At 47.5% G+C, this 17,874-nt stretch overlaps 1 protein-coding gene across 2 annotated transcripts in view; it reads left to right on the top strand.

Annotated features, from left to right (window-relative positions):
- LOC309525169 (kyphoscoliosis peptidase-like) overlaps positions 1-17,874 on the top strand; it is a 65,304-nt gene that overhangs the window by 15,998 nt on the left and 31,432 nt on the right. Inside the window, exons 2-8 of one of the 2 annotated variants that reach the window (XM_082210644.1) lie at positions 5,248-5,434; positions 7,705-7,759; positions 8,807-8,925; positions 11,258-11,366; positions 11,897-12,014; positions 13,488-13,622; positions 16,154-16,326. In XM_082210644.1, coding sequence (XP_082066770.1) covers positions 7,714-7,759; positions 8,807-8,925; positions 11,258-11,366; positions 11,897-12,014; positions 13,488-13,622; positions 16,154-16,295 — 669 coding nt within the window. In that variant the 5' untranslated portion in view covers positions 5,248-5,434; positions 7,705-7,713 and the 3' untranslated portion in view covers positions 16,296-16,326. Of the gene's footprint in view, positions 1-5,247; positions 5,435-7,704; positions 7,760-8,806; positions 8,926-11,257; positions 11,367-11,896; positions 12,015-13,487; positions 13,623-16,153; positions 16,327-17,874 lie in introns of those variants that run through there. The other variant, XM_082210643.1, reaches the window with a different exon arrangement.

The raw sequence follows: 17,874 nt of genomic DNA on the forward strand, positions 1-17,874 counted from the left end.
CTAGGTTTTACTCAGAGTAGACCTGTTGAAATCAGTAAGACCCACTTTAGTCAAGCTCATTAATTTGATTGGATCTGCTCTGAGTAAAAGCTGGGCCCCACCTGGACTATACATTTAAAGCAGTGTTATACCACTTTAGGGACGCGGGTGGCGCTGTGGGTTAAACCACAGAGCCTAGCTTGCAGGACGGGAAGGAGAAAGTGAGGCAACATCAGCAACCCTGAGAGTGTCATTCCAACACTGAAGAAAGATCAACGCAGGTCAGCACAAGGGCAGACTGGGAAGCTTGGAGGTTCCTCTCTCTTACTAAGAATTCTCATGCAGACGCAACAGCCGAGAGTCGACCCTTGCAACACCTATCTCCCAAGAGCTCTTATCAGACCAGAAGGCTTAGCATCAACTCTCCTCCAAACCAGTGCTCTGCCTCACCTATCTACACACACACACACACACACACACACACACACACACACACACACACACAGTGCCCATCACCTCCAGGCAAAAAGGGAAAGAAATGGAGGCAGTGAGAGATTTTACGTTCTTGGGCTCCATGATCACTGCAGATGGTGACAGCAGCCATGAAATTAAAAGACGCCTGCTTCTTGGGAGAAAAGCAATGACAAACCTAGAGAGCATCTTCAAAAGCAGAGACATCACCTTGCCAACAAAGGTCCGTATAGTTAAAAGCTATGGTTTTCCCAGTAGTGATGTATGGAAGTGAGAGCTGGACCATAAAGAAGGCTGATCACCGAAGAATTGATGCTTTTGAATTATGGTGCTGGAGGAGACTCTTGAGAGTCCCATGGATTGCAAGAAGATCAAACCTCTCCATTCTGAAGGAAATCAGCCCTGAGTGCTCACTGGAAGGACAGATCGTGAAGCTGAGGCTCCAATACTTTGGCCACCTCATGAGAAGAGAAGACTCCCTGGAAAAGACCCTGATGTTGGGAAAGATGGAGGGCACAAGGAGAAGGGGAAGACAGAGGATGAGATGGTTGGACAGTGTTCTCGAAGCTACCAGCATGAGTTTGACCAAACTGCAGGAGGCAGTGGAAGACAGGAGTGCCTGGCGTGCTCTGGTCCATGGGGTCATGAAGAGTTGGACATGACTAAACGACTAAACAACAACAACATATATAATAAATGTTCATAAATGTACCAATGTCTGGAACAGCACAGGAAGACCTTCCTGAAATCATTTTGACTCCCAAACTGACCAAATGTTTTCTCTGCAAGGAGGGAGGGGGTGAGGGAACCTTCCCATTGTCTCAGGAATTGGGTAGTCACCATTTCAGAGGAATGGCCAGACTACCAGGAGAGGCAATCAGATAAGGCAATATCAGAAAACCTGCCAGACAGGAAAAACAACAACACTCAAATTTCTGTTGTAGACTGCCTTTTCTGTGATGTAGGTATGATGTTTGTGGGGGGTGGTCTTGGGTTACACTCCTTCTGTGATGTATGTATGATGTATGGAGGGGTGGTCTTGAGCTCCAGGGCAGGGAATTTAAAATGTCTATATAAGGGCAGGCACACCTTTGTTTGGGGTCCTCCTCCTTTCCTGCGTGTGAGGGGAGCACCCTGTTGCAAGAGATCAACAGGGATCTCTTGCACCTCTTACGAGAGATGGCGCCCCCGGGTTTCTCCGTCCTCCACTAGTCGCGGACTGTGGGCCGAGGGGGAGGGGTGGCATTATTAATCCAGGAAGATTGTCCTTTCAGGGCTCTACCATCGCCATTGATCCCCGGCATTGAATGTGTTGGCCTAGTGTGGAGCTCTGAGGAGAGCTTGGCTGTCTGGCTGGTGTACCGGCCACCTAGCGCACCAGCAGCCACCCTGTCAGGCCTATTGGAGGCGGTGGCCGCCTGGGCCTTGGAGTTCCCTAACCTATTGGTATTGGGCGACTTTAACATCCATGCTGATGCCACTCCCTCCTCACAGGCTCTGGACCTGGTGTCTTCCATGGCGACACTAGGGCTCTCCCAGTTTGTTTCGGGCCCCACACATCAAGCAGGCCACACGCGGGACCTCAGACGGCTAGAGCGAGTATGGCGGGGTGCCCGTGACGGAGCCTCAAGAACATCTTATAGGGCTTTTATGAAAACCTACGAGATGGCGGTGAAGGCTGCTAAGAAGTCATACTTCTCGGCCTCCATTGCATCCGCTAGCTCTTGCCCAGCGCAATTATTTAGTATAATTAGGTCTTTAACATCCCTTGAGGGACAGCCAAATTTAAATAACAATTTGACACACAGCTGTGAGGCATTTGCGAGCTTTTTTGCGGAGAAGGTCCTGTTGCTCCGCCATGACCTCCCTGCCAATTTGGATGCAATAAAGGAACTGGAGGCCCCTCAACTGTCCTCGGGTCCAGTATTGGACCACTTCGACCGGAGATCCCCAGCCGATGTGGACAGACTCCTCCGAGCTGGAAAGCCCACCACCTGTCCTCTCGACCCGTGCCCGTCTTGGCTGATTAGAGCATGTCCAGACGAGGTGCGGGCCCTCCTGGGGAATATCATCAATTTGTCCCTTGGCACGGGGACATTCCCAGGGGAACTGAAGGAGGCAGTGGTGCGCCCGCTCTTAAAGAAAACATCATTAGATCCTTTAGATCTATCCAATTACTGCCCGGTTTCAAATCTTCCGTTCCTGGGTAAGGTGATTGAGAAAGTGGTTGCTGAACAGCTTGGTGGGTTTCTGGATGAAACATCGGCTCTGGATCCATTCCAGTCCGGCTTCCGCGCTGGTCATGGGACCGAGACGGCTCTGGTCGCCCTAACAGATGATCTTCGTAGACAGCTGGATTGAGGCGGGTCAGGGCTGCTGATTCTTCTAGATCTGTCAGCAGCTTTCGACATGGTCGATCATGAACTTCTGGACCACCGCCTTGCCGATGTGGGGATCCAGGGCACAGTCCTTCAATGGCTGCGCTCGTTTCTCTCTGGTCGGGGACAGAGGGTGGCGCTTGGGGGGGAATTGTCATTGCGCCACTCCTTGGTGTGTGGAGTGCCTCAGGGTGCGATTCTCTCCCCAATGCTTTTTAACATCTTTATGCGCCCCCTCGCCCAGCTTGTTCGGAGTTTTGGGCTGGGTTGCCATCAGTATGCCGATGACACCCAACTCTATCTGTTGATGGATGGCCATCCTGACTTGGCCCCAGACACACTGACCAGATGTTTGGAAGCTGTGGCTGGAAGGTTACGTTGGAGCCGGTTGAAGCTAAATCCTTCGAAGACAGAGGTCCTGTGGCTGGGACGGGACGATATGGGATTGGGGGGGGGCAACTCCCATCTCTTGCGGGGGCGCAGTTAGTGCCAGCACCGTCCGTTAAGAGTTTGGGTGTAATCTTCGACACCTCCCTTTCCATGGAGGCGCAGATTGCAGCTATAACAAAGGCGGCATTTTCCCATCTCCGCCAAGCTAAGCAGTTGGCTCCTTACCTCTCTCGCCCTGAACTAGCCACTGTGATCCACGCGACGGTCACCTCCAGACTGGATTATTTTAACTCGCTCTACGTGGGGCTGCCCTTGAGATTGACCCAGAAACTCCAGCGGGTACAGAATGCTGCAGCGAGACTCCTTACGAGGTCTTCGCTGCGAGATCACATTCACCCGGTGCTATACCAGCTGCACTGGCTCCTGGTGGAGTACAGGATCAGGTTTAAGGATGCAAGAGAAAAGGAGCAAGGCTTCCCCATAATGCAGCAGTTATGGGCAGAAGGAGAACTAACAGCTATGTGCAGAAAGAGGACTTCCCTTTAACCTTTAAAGCCCTATACGGCCTAGGACCCTCGTACCTACGGGACCGCCTCTCCTGGTATGCCCCACAAAGAAACTTACGGTCTTCAAATAAAAACATCTCGAAGGTCCCAGGCCACAGAGAAGTTTGGCTGGCCTCAACTAGAGCCAGGGCTTTTTCGGCTGTGGCTCTGATCTGGTGGAACACTCTGTCACAAGAGACCAGGGCCCTGCGGGACTTGACATCTTTCCGCAGGGCCTGCAAGACAGAGCTGTTCCACCAGGCCTTTGGCCAGGGCACAGCCTGACTCCCTCCCTCGGCAATCTCCGCGGAGCTCTGGCCCAATGGTTGCCAGTGGCTTGAATTAATTAATTTTATAATGAATGATTTTAGAGTGTTGTTTATGCTGTACTTTTGTACTGTTTTATCGCTGTTTACCTTCCCGCCGGAGCGGTACCTATTTATCTACTTGCACTTTGACATGCTTTCGAACTGCTAGGTTGGCAGGAGCAGGGACCAGGCAACGGGAGCTCACCCCGTCATGGGGATTTGAACCACCAAGCTTCTGATCGGCAAGTCCTAGGCTCTGTGGTTTAACCCACAGCGCCACCCGCGTCTTTGTTTACTACAAAGCTAAACAAGCTAGATCTTCAGGCCCCACTATCTTGGCCCCCCACCAAATTTAAAGGAACAAAAACCTGGATGTACATTTCCAAAATATAAGATAAAAAACAAATGAAATAAAACCAGCAGACAGCAACAGTGTTTTGGGTTGTGTAGGCTCCTATTTGTTATGTGCAAATGGCTTTAGATACCTATTAGGTCCATAAATTACCATATAGCATATATTCAACACAAAAAACAGCGACAATTTGTTGTTGACAAAGGACAGCTGGTCATATAAAGGGCCCCATTACCTTTAGTGCCTCATCAAACCAAAATCCAGCCCTGCACACACACACCCACACCCACACCCACACCCACACACACACACACACCCTTATGTAAAAAGAAAACAAGGACACGGGAATGTAGACTATGAATGACAACAATCTATCTGGGAGAAGTTGATAATATTATGCCTTCATGCAGAAAAGCGGACAGAGGAAAGTTTTTCTGCCCCTCTCATAACGCTTGTGAACTTGTGAACACCAACGAAGCTGGAAGATGGATTCAAAGTTAACAGAAGATTCTGTTGGAAGATTCAAGACACATAAAAGAAAATACTTATTTATGCAGCATACAGTTTATTATGGAACTTGCTCCCACAGGAGCCACCAATTTGGATGACTTTAAAAGAGGATTAGACATATTCAGGGAGGAGAGGGCTTTGGGGGGCTTTGAGTCAGGATGGCTGGGCTTTTGCCTTCACATTTGAGACACTTGCTGTAACTGTTGTTCCCCATGCAGGGAACTTGGACGCACTCCAGCGCTGCTCTGCTCAAACACCTTCTGTTTTGACTTCATGGGTGCATTTGCTGCTAACGCTTATCCTCTAACGCCAAGGTCTCAAGGAGGGGTTGGTGGTGATGGTAAGCTGAGATCAAGCCACGGCTCCTCCCTCCTCTCTTCACTTTCGCTCTCCATTCCCGGCTGGAAGCACTGAACTGTTCCTCCTGCTGCGTTGGTGCTTTTTCTCCGGAGTTGAAAAACAATCACCTGGACGTCTCCGCTGAGCATCTACTACGAAGAGGTAAGCAGAGCATCTTTAATTCGTTTCTGTTTCTTAGAAAGAGGGTTTGGGACAAGAAAGAGACACTTGGGTCCAGGAACTGTCTTATGATTAGTAACTGCTAAGTTTTGCAGGCTGGAATTCTAAGATAGTCAGCAGGCAGGAGTTTGTTCCAGGATCAATCCCTGGAGGTAACTTGGCAGGCCGTAGAGCAACAATTTAGCATACCTCTCTACAGTGGTACCTCGGGTTACATACGCTTCAGGTTACAGACTCCACTAACCCAGAAATAGTGTTTCAGGTTAAGAACTTTGCTTGAGGATGAGAACAGAAATCGTGCTCCAGTAGTGCGGTGGCAGCAGGAGGCCCCATTAGCTAAAGTGGTGCTTCAGGTTAAGAACAGTTTCAGGTTAAGTACGGACCCCCGGAACGAATTAAGTACTTAACCCGAGGTACCACTGTATTTCATGAGGTCAATGTGAGCAAGTGAAATGTTGAGGGCTAGTAACTTGCAGGCTTTTTTTTTTTGCTAAGCTACAGTAGACCCCAGACCAGGGTGGATTTGATTTAAATCACAATTTAAATCACTAGTCAGTAAGACTTGATTTAATTTTTTTTTTTTTTTTTTTTTACAGAAAGACTCATTCTTGCTGGTATAATCTTAACATTTACAACCAGATGAAGGTTTCATTTTTGGAATAATAAATTTTCACAGCAGTTTTTACAGTTATATAAAAAATTAGTGATTTGGTTATACTATTAGAAATACAAAGACAGGTATTTATGAAATTATTGTTTATATTTGGGCAACTTTTCTGCTGTGCTTTATTGGAAGGAGGAAAAAAAATCATTTCTTTAATAAGAATTAAAACTAATTATTTAACTAAAACAATAACATTATAGCATATGTATCCATGTTTGTTAACTGATGTGGTTAAATGATTTAAAAAAACAAAACTTAGACTGAGTTTTAGCACACATGAAAAACTTAAAATAAATCCTTATTTCCTGATGAATAGCCTTTGGACTATACAGTGGTACTTCGGGTTACAGACGCTTCAAGTTACAGACTCTGTTAACCCAGAAATAGTACCTCGGGTTAAGAACTTTGCTTCAGGATGAGAAGAGAAATTGTGCAGTTGCGGCGCGGCGGCAGCAGGAGGCACCATAGGCTAAAGTGGTACCTCAGGTTTAGAACAGTTTCAGGTAAAGAACGGACCTCCAGAACAAATTAAGTTCTTAACCCGAGGTACCACTGTAATGTAATTTAAATAGAAAACTATCTTTAGAAAGATTTTTCCTCCAAAAGCATTTTATTTTAAAAATCCGATTTAAATTAAAAAAATCTGATTTAAATAAAAAAAAATTCAATTTAAATAAAAAAACCCGATTTAATTTTTTTTTAAAAAAAAATCATTGATTTTTATCCACCCTGCACCAGACAGTGGCTGAATGGATCTGAATGCATAGAGAACACACAGACAGACAGGCAAACCACTTTCCTAACTATATAGCAGATAGATACATGGGCTGTGCTTCAAGAGGCGCTGTTTTCCCCTCAGTGAATGTGGATGCTGTATGTGGATGCAATGTATATAGTCATAGAACTGCAGAGTCCAACCCTCTACAGTGCACGAATATGCAGCTGTTGTGTATGGGGTTCGGGCCTGTGACATTGGTGTAATCAGCACGACACTCTAACCAACGGAGCTGCAAGGTTTCCCTGAAGCATCAGTTTAAATTCTTATGAAATAAATAAAATAAAGAAATTAAGGGCATCTATGAATGTCACACTGGTGTAAGAGCAACATATCGGGGATGGGGAATCTGTGGCTATATAGAGATCGTTCCCCCATCAGTCCCAGTCAGCATGGCCAATATATGCTTTAGTAAGGTAAAGGGACCCCTGACCATTAGGTCCAGTCGTGACCGACTCTGGGGTTGGGGCGCTCATCTCGCTTTATTGGCCGCGGGAGCCGGCGTACAGCTTCCGGGTCACGTGGCCAGCATGACTAAGCCGCTTCTGGTGAGCCAGAGCAGCACACGGAAACGCTGTTTACCTTCCCGCCGGAGCAGTACCTATTTATCTACTTGCACTTTGATGTGCTTTTGAACTGCTAAGGTGGGCAGGAGCAGGGCTGAGCAACGGGAGCTCACCCCGTCGCGGGGATTCGAACCGCCGACCTTCTGATCGGCAAGTCCTAGGCTCTGTGGTTTAGCCCACAGCGCCACCCGTATCCCTGTTAATATATGCTTTAATGTACATCTATTATCTCATCCCAATTCTGTAGGTTTCCAAGATGGGAGAAGGACAAGGATCAACGCAGCCTCCGGAAAGTCTGAATAGTAAATATCAGTTCTTTCGCAGAACCACAGAATTGTAGAATTGGAAGGGGTCCCGAGGGTCATCTAGTCCAACCCCCTGCAATGGCAGGAATCTCAACTAAACCATCCATGACAGATGACCATCCAACCTCTGCTTAAAAACCTCCGAGGAAGGAGGACTTTCTGAGGGAGTCGGTTCCACTGTTGAACAGATGTTGCCATCAGAGTGTTATTCCTGATGTTTAGTCAAAATCTCCTTTGTTATGGTTATATGTGGCCACTGACCTGTATTTCAAATGTAGGGAATTTTGGGCCCTCCAGATATTGTTGAGCCATCAGCTCCAGCAAGCAAAGCCAGTGGCAAAGGATTAAGGGATTTGTGGTTCAGTAGCATCTGGAGGCCCAAAGATCCCACAAACTTGCTGTATATCAAAGTTAGCCTGCTCTCCTCTGGAGTGCTGCAGGACTCTGTCCTATCACCGGTGTTAGGGGAATGGGGAGTGTTTTACCCTCACCTATCAGCCCAGTTTCCATCACTTGTTACGTTGCCATTACAGTTCTCGAAATAAGCCTACAGTTTATGTTCTGAAGAACGGATATTGGAGGTGGGTGCAATGGCCTTTGCTGCTGGGGTGGAGCTTCTCTAAAGAGGTGGCAACTATTGCAGGAGGATGTGAAAACCATGCCACTCCCGTCGCAAGTTCTGTCTACATGTGTCCAGGAAATGGAGTACAGTGGTACTTCGGAAGTTGAACAGAATCGGTTCCGGAAGTCCGTTCGACTTCCAAAATGTTCGGAAACAAAGGCGCGGCTTCCGATTGGCTGCAGCAAGCTCCTGCAGCCAATTGGAAGTCACAGAAGTCGCCTCAGGCGTCCGGGTTCCAAAGAACATTCACAAACCGGAACACTCACTTCCGGGTCTGCGGTGTTCAGCAGCCAAAATGTTCGACTCGCAAGGTGTTTGGGATCCAAGGTACAATTGTATTCTTGTTAGATCAGATCAAAATCCTGTTTGCTCCAGCACGGTCTCCTTCTCTCACTTCTTCCCTTTTTCTGCCGGACTTGTAGGACTTTCTCGACTGAATATTTCATGTTTGTTCATACTTTGTCCATGGGTTGAACGTGATAAGAAATCAATGCCGATAGACTTGGCAGAGTTTAAGGAACTGGATGCCTACGCACAGAAGGTTTGCTTTCTCTTATTGTGATATGTTCAGTGTAGAATAATAGTCCAGCAAATAATCTGCTAGGATGCTTAGGTTTTCAATGGGCATTTGGAATTTGAGAGTACGTTCAAGTAACCACTCCTGATAGGAGGCAACTTATTCTGTCCACATTGAATAACAAACATCGTAAGTCACAATACGGTGCTCCCATTTTCTGCATGGTTAACATAAAAAGTGCCCATACACGAAGGCTGCAAACACCACCACCCCCCAGAATCCCTCAACTGTTGTTTATCCCTCATAGAGCTAAGATTCGCAGCACCCCTTAACTATTGTTCACAGGATTATTTGAGGGCGGGGCTTGTGCATTAATTGTACAGTATGGTGTGGAGTACGCAGTTATACAGCGGTACCTCAGGTTACATACGCTTCAGGTTACAGACTCCACTAACCCAGAAATAGTACATCAAGTTAAGAAATTTACCTCAGAATGAGAACGGAAATCATGCTCTGGCAGTGCAGCAGCAGCGGGAGGCCCCATTAGCTAAAATGATGCTTCAGGTTAAGAACAGTTTCAGGTTAAGAACAGACCTCCGGAACGAATTAAGTACTTAACCCAAGATACCACTGTACTTAGATATTTGGCAATAACATTGCTTTGGCAGCTGCTTTGCTTTTAAAATTAAGGTGATAACCAGTGCTATTTTTCTAGAAAAAGAGGTGCCAGAATTTACCAGGAACACCTTCCTTGTTCTCTTAAAATGACAATGGCACCCACTTGAGAGGTGCTGGAACTGAATTCCTGTGAGTTCTGGCTGAAAAAAGACTCAAAAGTCAGGTGAGAATCAACAACCGTGGTTGTGACTCAGTGCTAATTCCCCAATCCTGCCAGGGCTGACTAAGTAGCCAGGGCAGTGCCGGATTTACATATAAGCTAAACAAGCCTTAGCTTAGGGCCCCACTTTCTTAGGGGCCTCCAAAACATTTAAAAGAAAAAAACACACACCTGGATATACATTTCCAAAATATAAATTAAAAAAACAAATAAAATAAATCCTACATACAGCAACAGTGTTTTGTGTTGTGTAGGCTCCTATGATGCAAGTAATGGGCCCTGACTGCTAGCCTGCTCCCTAAAATATCACTGGTTTGCTCATTTCTATATATAGGGGACGCGGGTGGCGCTGTGGGCTAAAGCCTCAACGCCTAGGGCTTGCCGATCGAAAGGTCGGCAGTTCGAATCCCCGCGACGGGGTGCGCTCCCGCTGTTCGGTCCCAGCGCCTGCCCACCTAGCAGTTCGAAAGCACCCCCGGGTGCAAGTAGATAAATAGGTACCGCTTACCAGCGGGAAGGTAAACGGCGTTCCGTGTGTGGCTCTGGCTCGCCAGAGCAGCGATGTCACGCTGGCCACGTGACCCGGAAGTGTCCCCGGACAGCGCTGGCCCCCGGCCAATAAATGTGAGATGGGCGCACAAACCCCACAGTCTGTCAAAACTGGCCCGTTCGGGCAGGGGTACCTTTACCTTTACCTATATATAGGGGACAGAGGTACCTCGGGTTACATACGCTTCAGGTTACATACGCTTCAGGTTACAGACTCCGCTAACCCAGAATTAGTACCTCGGGTTAAGAACTTTGCTTCAGGATGAGAACAGAAATCGTGCTCTGGCGGTGCGGCGGCAGCGGGAGGCCCCATTAGCTAAAGTGGTCCTTCAGGTTAAGAACGGACCTCCGGAACAAATTAAGTATTTAACCTGAGGTACCACTGTACCTACATTCTGCATGGACTGGTTGCAAGGCAACATGTGCAAAGGGCTTTAGAGACCTATTAGGTCCATAAATTACCCTATAGCATATATTCAACACAAAAAACAGCGGCAATTTGTTGTAAACAAAGAACAGCTGGACATATAAAGGGCCCCATTACAGGGCTGGCTGGCTGGCTGAATGCTTCCCCACAATCCAACATGTGTACAAACCAGACATCACAAAGGGGATTTGGATCGTAGCTGAAGATTGTGGACATTGTATGCACACTGGAAAATTGAAAGGTTAATCATGCTTCTCCCTTCAGAACTACTTTGACCGAGGGCTAAGTTTTTGGCAAATTTAATAACTGATTGATTGATTGTTCAGCTCAAACACATACACTTAATCGTCTGTGCAACCCTGTGCATTTTGACTCAGAAGGAAGCTCCACTGAATTCAATAGCACCGAGAGTCGTGTAAGTGCCTGTACAATTGCACCCTAAATTTTCGTTAAACAAGTGGAAGCCTTAGATAGAAGGAAGGAACTGAGTACCGCTCCTCCAGATTAACTGCTACCAAATCTATTTCCCTTTTGTGAAACAGGTGGATTTCAAGGATACTGTGGGAAACCTGGTGAGTGTCTTGCTCCAAAAAGCCCACAGTGACCTGGAGAAAGTCCGAGCCATTTGGGTGTGGATTTGCCATCATATTGGTAAGTGGAGGTGCCATCTTTGCATTCTGGCGTTCTTTTGCCTCTGACAACTGCCCACAAGTCCCCCTCCCTTACCTAACTGTAGATAAAATCAGTGCTCTACAACACAAGCAGCAAAGCTGTGTGTTGGTGGCTGCTGCTTCTTTTATTTGGATAATCTGCAGTTAGGCTTGTATACACCATGCCTTTAAAGCACATTCAAAGCACATTCTTTCCCCTCAAAAGAATTATGGGCACTGTGGTTTGTTAAGGATAGCTGGGAACTCTGTGAGGGGTAAACTATAGCGCCCAGAATGCTTTGAGGGAAAGAATGTGCTTCAGATGTGCTTTAAAGGTATTGCGTGCGCATAGATGAAGACACAATGAAATAGCTTTTCAATAACTCCCCGCCTGGACCACGTTGCCTCAGCTGTTTTTTTAAAACCTGGTGTCCCTCCCACACCCACACCAAGTGTGACTGTTGCAGCTCCTTTTTCATTGTGCGTTGCAAACTTTGGGGTGACATTTCACAAATGTCTTTATTTCTCCAGAATATGATGAGGAAGGCTGCCGTGACAGAGAGAAGCTGGCTTTAAGGCCAGCCGATGTCCTTCGGTCAGGAAAGACTATTTGTTCTGGATATTCTCTACTCTTTGCAAAGATGTGCAGGTAACTCTTCTGGCCTCAGCCATCATGGCAAACAGCTGTTACTTGGCAGGGACGACGGGAGATCTGCAGAGCCCCAGCACCAAACTATGAATGCTCCTGAAGCAAACTTTGATATATCACTTGATAGCTCAGTTGGTAAGAGCATTGTGCTGATAACGCCAAGACTGCAGGTTTGATCGTTGTATGGTAGGGCTGCCATATGTTTGGAATTTCCCGGATATTGCCAGCATCCATCCATCGAAAATGGCGTCTGGGTGAATTTTTGGGAAGTCGGTTTAAAATGTCTGGGGAAACCCTGTTGCATGGCAGCCCATAGTGTTGATTATTTGGAGATTTTCCCCAAAAAGCTGAACAACTTTGACCCCCAAATAGCTCAACAACCCTACCACATGGGACAACTGCATATTCCCGGACTAGAAGAAGGCATATACAGTGGTACCTGGGGTTACATATGCGTCAGGTTATGAATACGCTTCAGGTTACAGACTCAGCTAACCCAGAAATAGTGCTTCAGGTTAAGAACTTTGCTTCAGGATGAGAACAGAAATTGTGCTCCGGCGGCGCGGCGGCAGCAGGAGGCCCTATTAGCTAAAGTGATGCTTCAGGTTAAGAACAGTTTCAGGTTAAGAACGGACCTCCAGAACGAATGAAGTTCTTAACCCGAGGTACCACTGTATTCACTGGAAATTCTGCTTGGTCCCTCCGCACCAAGCACTGTGTGTACATTTTAAAGCCCCTTCTTGCTGCCTGAAAAGCATCAGCTAGCTTCCTCTCTCCTTCTTTTCAAAATATAAGCCGATTCTGCTTGTAACATGAATTTATACACCAGTCAACATACAAACTACCATGCCTTTATAGCAGGAGTGAGGACCTGGGCCTTCCAGGTGTTGCTTAGCTACAAGTCCCATCAGCCCTAGCAAGCTTGACCAATGGCAACGTCCGGAGAGCCAAAGATTCCCCCTACCTGTGATACGCAAATGAACGAGACAGGCTGCAGCCACGATTGGGCCTGTGAGCACTTACTGAGCCATGGCTTTTCTGCAAATGAAAGTACAGTGGTACCTCGGGTTACATATGCTTCAGGTTACACACTCCGCTAACCTAGAAATTGTGCTTCAGGTTAAGAACTTTGCTTCAGGATGAGAACAGAAATCGGGCTCTGGCGGCGCGGCGGCGGCAGCAGGAGGCCCCATTAGCTAAAGTGGTGCTTCAGGTTAAGAACAGTTTCAGGTTAAGTACGGACCTCCGGAACGAATTAAGTACTTAACCCGAGGTACCACTGTAGTGGTCTCGTGCGGAACTTCTGTTTTCTCCATAAAAACCCCACTCTCCACATCTCTGTTGTGGAACAAAATGAAGGATGGCCATTCCAGTCCAACAAAACAAAACAAAACAAAACAAAACAAAAGCAATGAAAGGAGCCAGTCCCCTTGGCAACAAGGGTGTTCCTGAATACCTTTCTTTCCCCCTCAGTCTTGCAGGGATACGGTGTAGGTATTTGGTCGGCAGAACAAAGAACATGAAGAGGCACGCCTGGAATGCTGTTTATCTCGATGGAAAGTGGCATCTTCTGGACTGCACATGGGGAAGATGTGGGATCCTCGGCAGGTACGTTGCGGGGAAATAGAAAGCCAATCATGGTGTGGGGCACCATGATGTACAGTGGTACCTCGGGTTACATACGCTTCAGGTTACAAACTCTGCTAACCCAGAAATAGTGCTTCAGGTTAAGAACTTTGCTTCAGGATGAGAACAGAAATCGTGCTCCGGTGGCACGGTGGCAGCGGGAGGCCCCATTAGCTAAAGTGGTGCTTCAGGTTAAGAACAGCTTCAGGTTCAGAACGGACCTCCGGAACAAATTTAGTACTTAACTAGAGGTACCACTGTAACCTGGTTGACTTCCTTGGTTTTCTTGGGTTTTCTGTTTGGCTTGGTCCACTTCTTGGGGTTTGTGATTGGATGGCCAAAGGGCTTCGGCTGGGGAGGGCAGGATATAAATAAAATTTATTATTTATTATTATAAGCTGGTGGAATAAGAACTACTGTATTTTTTGCTCTATAAGACGCACCTGACCATAAGACGCATCTAGTTTTTAGAGGAGGAAAACAAGAAAAAAAAATATTCTGAATCAAATGTCGTTGAAGAGGAAGGAGGAGGGAGGATCAGGCGAAGGAGGAGCTGCCGGTCCGTCCACCCCTTTGGGGAAGCTGGATCTGCTGGCCGCCTAGCAGGGTTGCCCCTGCTGGGGGGATCGGAGGAGGCAGGCGAGACGAAGCAACACGCTTCAATGAAGCGGGAGAAGGAAAGGAAGGGAGCCCTTTGTGATGGCCTGGGATTTGGACTCAGAGGCTGAACCTGAGGAATCCCAGCCTGCACAGGAGTCCCCGCCTCCAGAACCAGCTGCGTCGGGGCTGGAGCCTGACCTTGAAGGGTCCTCACCTGTGCTGGATCCTCAAGTGAGGGCACCAGCTGAGTCTGCTCTGGCTCCTGAGGGGATGGAGGACCCATTGCCTGCAGGTGCTCCACTCTCAGTCCCGTCAGGAGAAGCTGAGGTTGCCTCTGGGTCCGGTAACCCTCTAGCCTCTCCTGAGCTGCAGAGGCTCAGGGCAGAGAGGCGGAGGGAACTAAGTTCCTGCAGGAGGAGTGCTCGTCTCCGGGCCAGGAGAGGCGAGTCACCTGTGGACCAGGGCTGCCCTATGCCTCGGGGCAGATAAAAGCCAGTCAGCCCCAGTCCCAGGTTGCGGGAGCAATGTTGTTGGTAGCCTGTTCCTGCCTGCACCCTGTCCTGCTCTTCTGCCAGAGTTCCTGACCCCACCCAACTCCCCGCCTTGGACCCAGCTGCACCTTTGATGGACAGCCTCCATACCGCACCATTGACCTCGGACTGGACTCGGACCTCACCTCTTGGTTAGCCCCCGGGACCAGCGCACCCTTCCTTTCCTCCTCCCACTTCGCTGAAGAGGCGCTGCGTTGCTCTGCTCTGCTGAATCCAGCAGAGCGAGAGGGAGAGCTGCGCAGCACCTCTTGGTCTGCTGGCTTCCCAGCGAAGCAGGGTGAGGAACGGAAGGGGCTCCCTTCTGTCCCTCCTCCCACTTCGCTGGGAAGGCAGCACAGCAAGAGGCGCTGTGCAGCTCTCCCTCTCGCTCTGCTGGCTTCAGCGATAGCTGCGCAGCCTGCATTTGCCCCATAAGACGCACACACACTTCCCCTTACCTTTTAGGAGGAAAAAAGTGCGTCTTATAGAGCGAAAAATACGGTAAGCCATTGGCATGGAGCGTCACAGTGGCGGGGGAAACAAGGGAACTCCATCACCACCTATCCTCTCAAATGGTTCATTTGAGTATGTTGGGCTATGTGTGCAAGATTTGGGGGTTCTGGAGGTGGGTCATTCATTGCAACGCAGCAGACTTCCTCGACCTAGTGCCCTGCAGCTGTTTTCAACTCCCATCACCCAGTGCTGGATTTATATATGAGCTAAACAAGCTATAGTTTAGGGCCCCACTCTCTTGGGGGCCTCCCAAAAATGTAAAGGAAACAAAAACTGGACTTACATTTCCAAGATACAAGATTAAAAAAAGAGAATAAAACCTACATACAGCAACAGTTTTTTGTGTTGTGTTGTGTGGGCGCCTATGATGTAATTAACGGGCACCGCCTGCTAGCCTGCTCCCTAAAATATCACTGGTTTGCTCATTTCTATATACAGCTGGACATATAAAGGGCCCCATTACCTTCAGTAGCTTAGGGCCTCATCAAACCTAAATCTGGCCCTGCCATCACCCCTGACCTTTGGACATGCTAGCTGGGATTGATGGGATACAGAGTTCAGCATCATCTGGAAGGAATCAGAAGGCTAGTTTAGAGTGTCACCCAAAGCCTAAACTGTGGCTAATGTTGAGTATGGTTTGTTTAAACCAGCTAGCTTGATACGCCATGGTTTGAATTTGTCAGTCCATCCGATGTGGGCGAGAAGAGAAGTTGTAGGTGCTTGAAACCAGGAGCTAGTTTCCAAACCTTTCATAGCCAAGAGAGGGAGGAGGTGGGGGAAAGTTCATTCTCAGCATGCTAAACTGTGGTTTGACTTGCCATCGGAACTGGGCCTGTAAACATTCTAACGCTGCTCTTTGTCCTTTTGCAGATGCAATGACTACTACTTCCTTACGCACCCTGTTCTGTTTGTTGAGAATCACCTCCCGGATGACCCCAAGTGGCTGCTTCTCAAACAGATAATGATGTGTGCCGCAGTTGCATTTATTTCCAAAAGAAAGGCGCAAAATTAAGTACAGTAGATGCTCGGGTTGCGAACGTGATCCTTGCAACCCGCAGCATTCACAACCCGCGTCTGCACGTGCGCAGGTTGCGACTTGGCACTTCTGTCCATGCGCAAAGCGCAATTTTGCGCTTCTGCGCATGCGCGACCACCAAAACCCAGAAGTAACCCATTCCGGTACTTTCAGGTTTCGGCGGTCCACTACCCAAAAAAACGCAACCTGAAGCGTCTGTAATGACTGAATACAGGTATCCAATATACAGGTATGACTGTATATTGGAAATCCTCATATAAATTTCCGATGCTCTTGAAGAAAAGCCCTGTGCTTCGCTGGATCATAGGTCAACGAATAGGTGACAGAAGCAACATTCTAGGCTTTTGATGGGGATCTTTTTACTCTTTAAAATCAAGGTGTGTTTGTACTGTCCGATTTGCTGCCCTCTTATACTTGTAAATCTTACTGTCTGAAAATATAATCCTTTCATGCAATAAACCAATTTTTCTGTCTTCCTCTTGTGTGTGAACTTATTGAGACATAACATTAAGGATAAGCATGAATTCGTAACAGACATGTGTTTAACTCCAGTAAAAGATCCCAAAACTCTTGGGAGTGTGCACAGAAATATGTGTGCATGGTCGACATGCGTACAGGTCCAGAAACACATTTCGTAGCAGTATGTTTTCCAGAAATTATTACGAGCCTTTTAGTATGAAGGTGACATTTTCTGCCTCCCACCCCCTCCCAAACTGCTTTCTGTTGCATGAAGAAAACATGTCATTTTCCGGGCACTATATTGGCTCGCAGTACGTTTCCGAGGCACAATTCAAAGTGTTGGTGCTGATCTTTAAAGCCCTAAATGGCCTCAGCACAGTATAACTGATGGAGTGTCTCCACCCCCATCCTTCAGCCCAGACACTGAGGTCCAGCTCCGAGGGCCTTCTGGCGGTTCCCTCACTGCGAGAAGTTACAGGGAACAAGGCAGAGGGCCTTCTTGGTAGTGGCGCCTGCCCTGTGGAGCACCATCCTATCAGATGTCAAGGAAATAAACAACTACCTGACATTTAGAAGACACCTGAAGGCAGCCCTGTTTAAGAAAGTTTTTTAATGTTTGATGTTTTATCGTGTTTTTAATATTCTGTTGGGAGCCGCCCAGAGTGGCTGGGGAAACCCAGCCAGATGGGGGGGGGGTATAAATAATAAATGATGATGATGATGAAGTCAGCAGGGCATATCCACCCCTCCTCACATTTTTTAAACGGCTTCTGTATTTGGCTAATTTTCTTACCTTTGAAAAATAATAATTATTTTTTGCTCTTTCTTACCTTCAGGAGCTTTTCCCCCAAAAGGAAACTGAGCAAGATAAAATTTAGCTTCTTTTAAGAGATCAAGGGGGCTTATATTTTCCCAAATAATGTTTATTTTTATGTTAAAGATCCACATGAAAGTTTTTGAATTTTGCTTGAATGGCAAGCTCATGTGGAGAGGACACGGTTGTTTACAAAGGCACATTTCAGCAGTGCTTGCTTCCTGCGGCTAGGCAAGAAACCTTCAGCTCCTAAGGTCACATTTTGTATCTTTAGAGCAGCGA

Source organism: Podarcis vaucheri, assembly GCF_965113315.1.
Source record: "Podarcis vaucheri genome assembly, chromosome: 2".
Classification (NCBI taxonomy): domain Eukaryota; kingdom Metazoa; phylum Chordata; class Lepidosauria; order Squamata; family Lacertidae; genus Podarcis; species Podarcis vaucheri.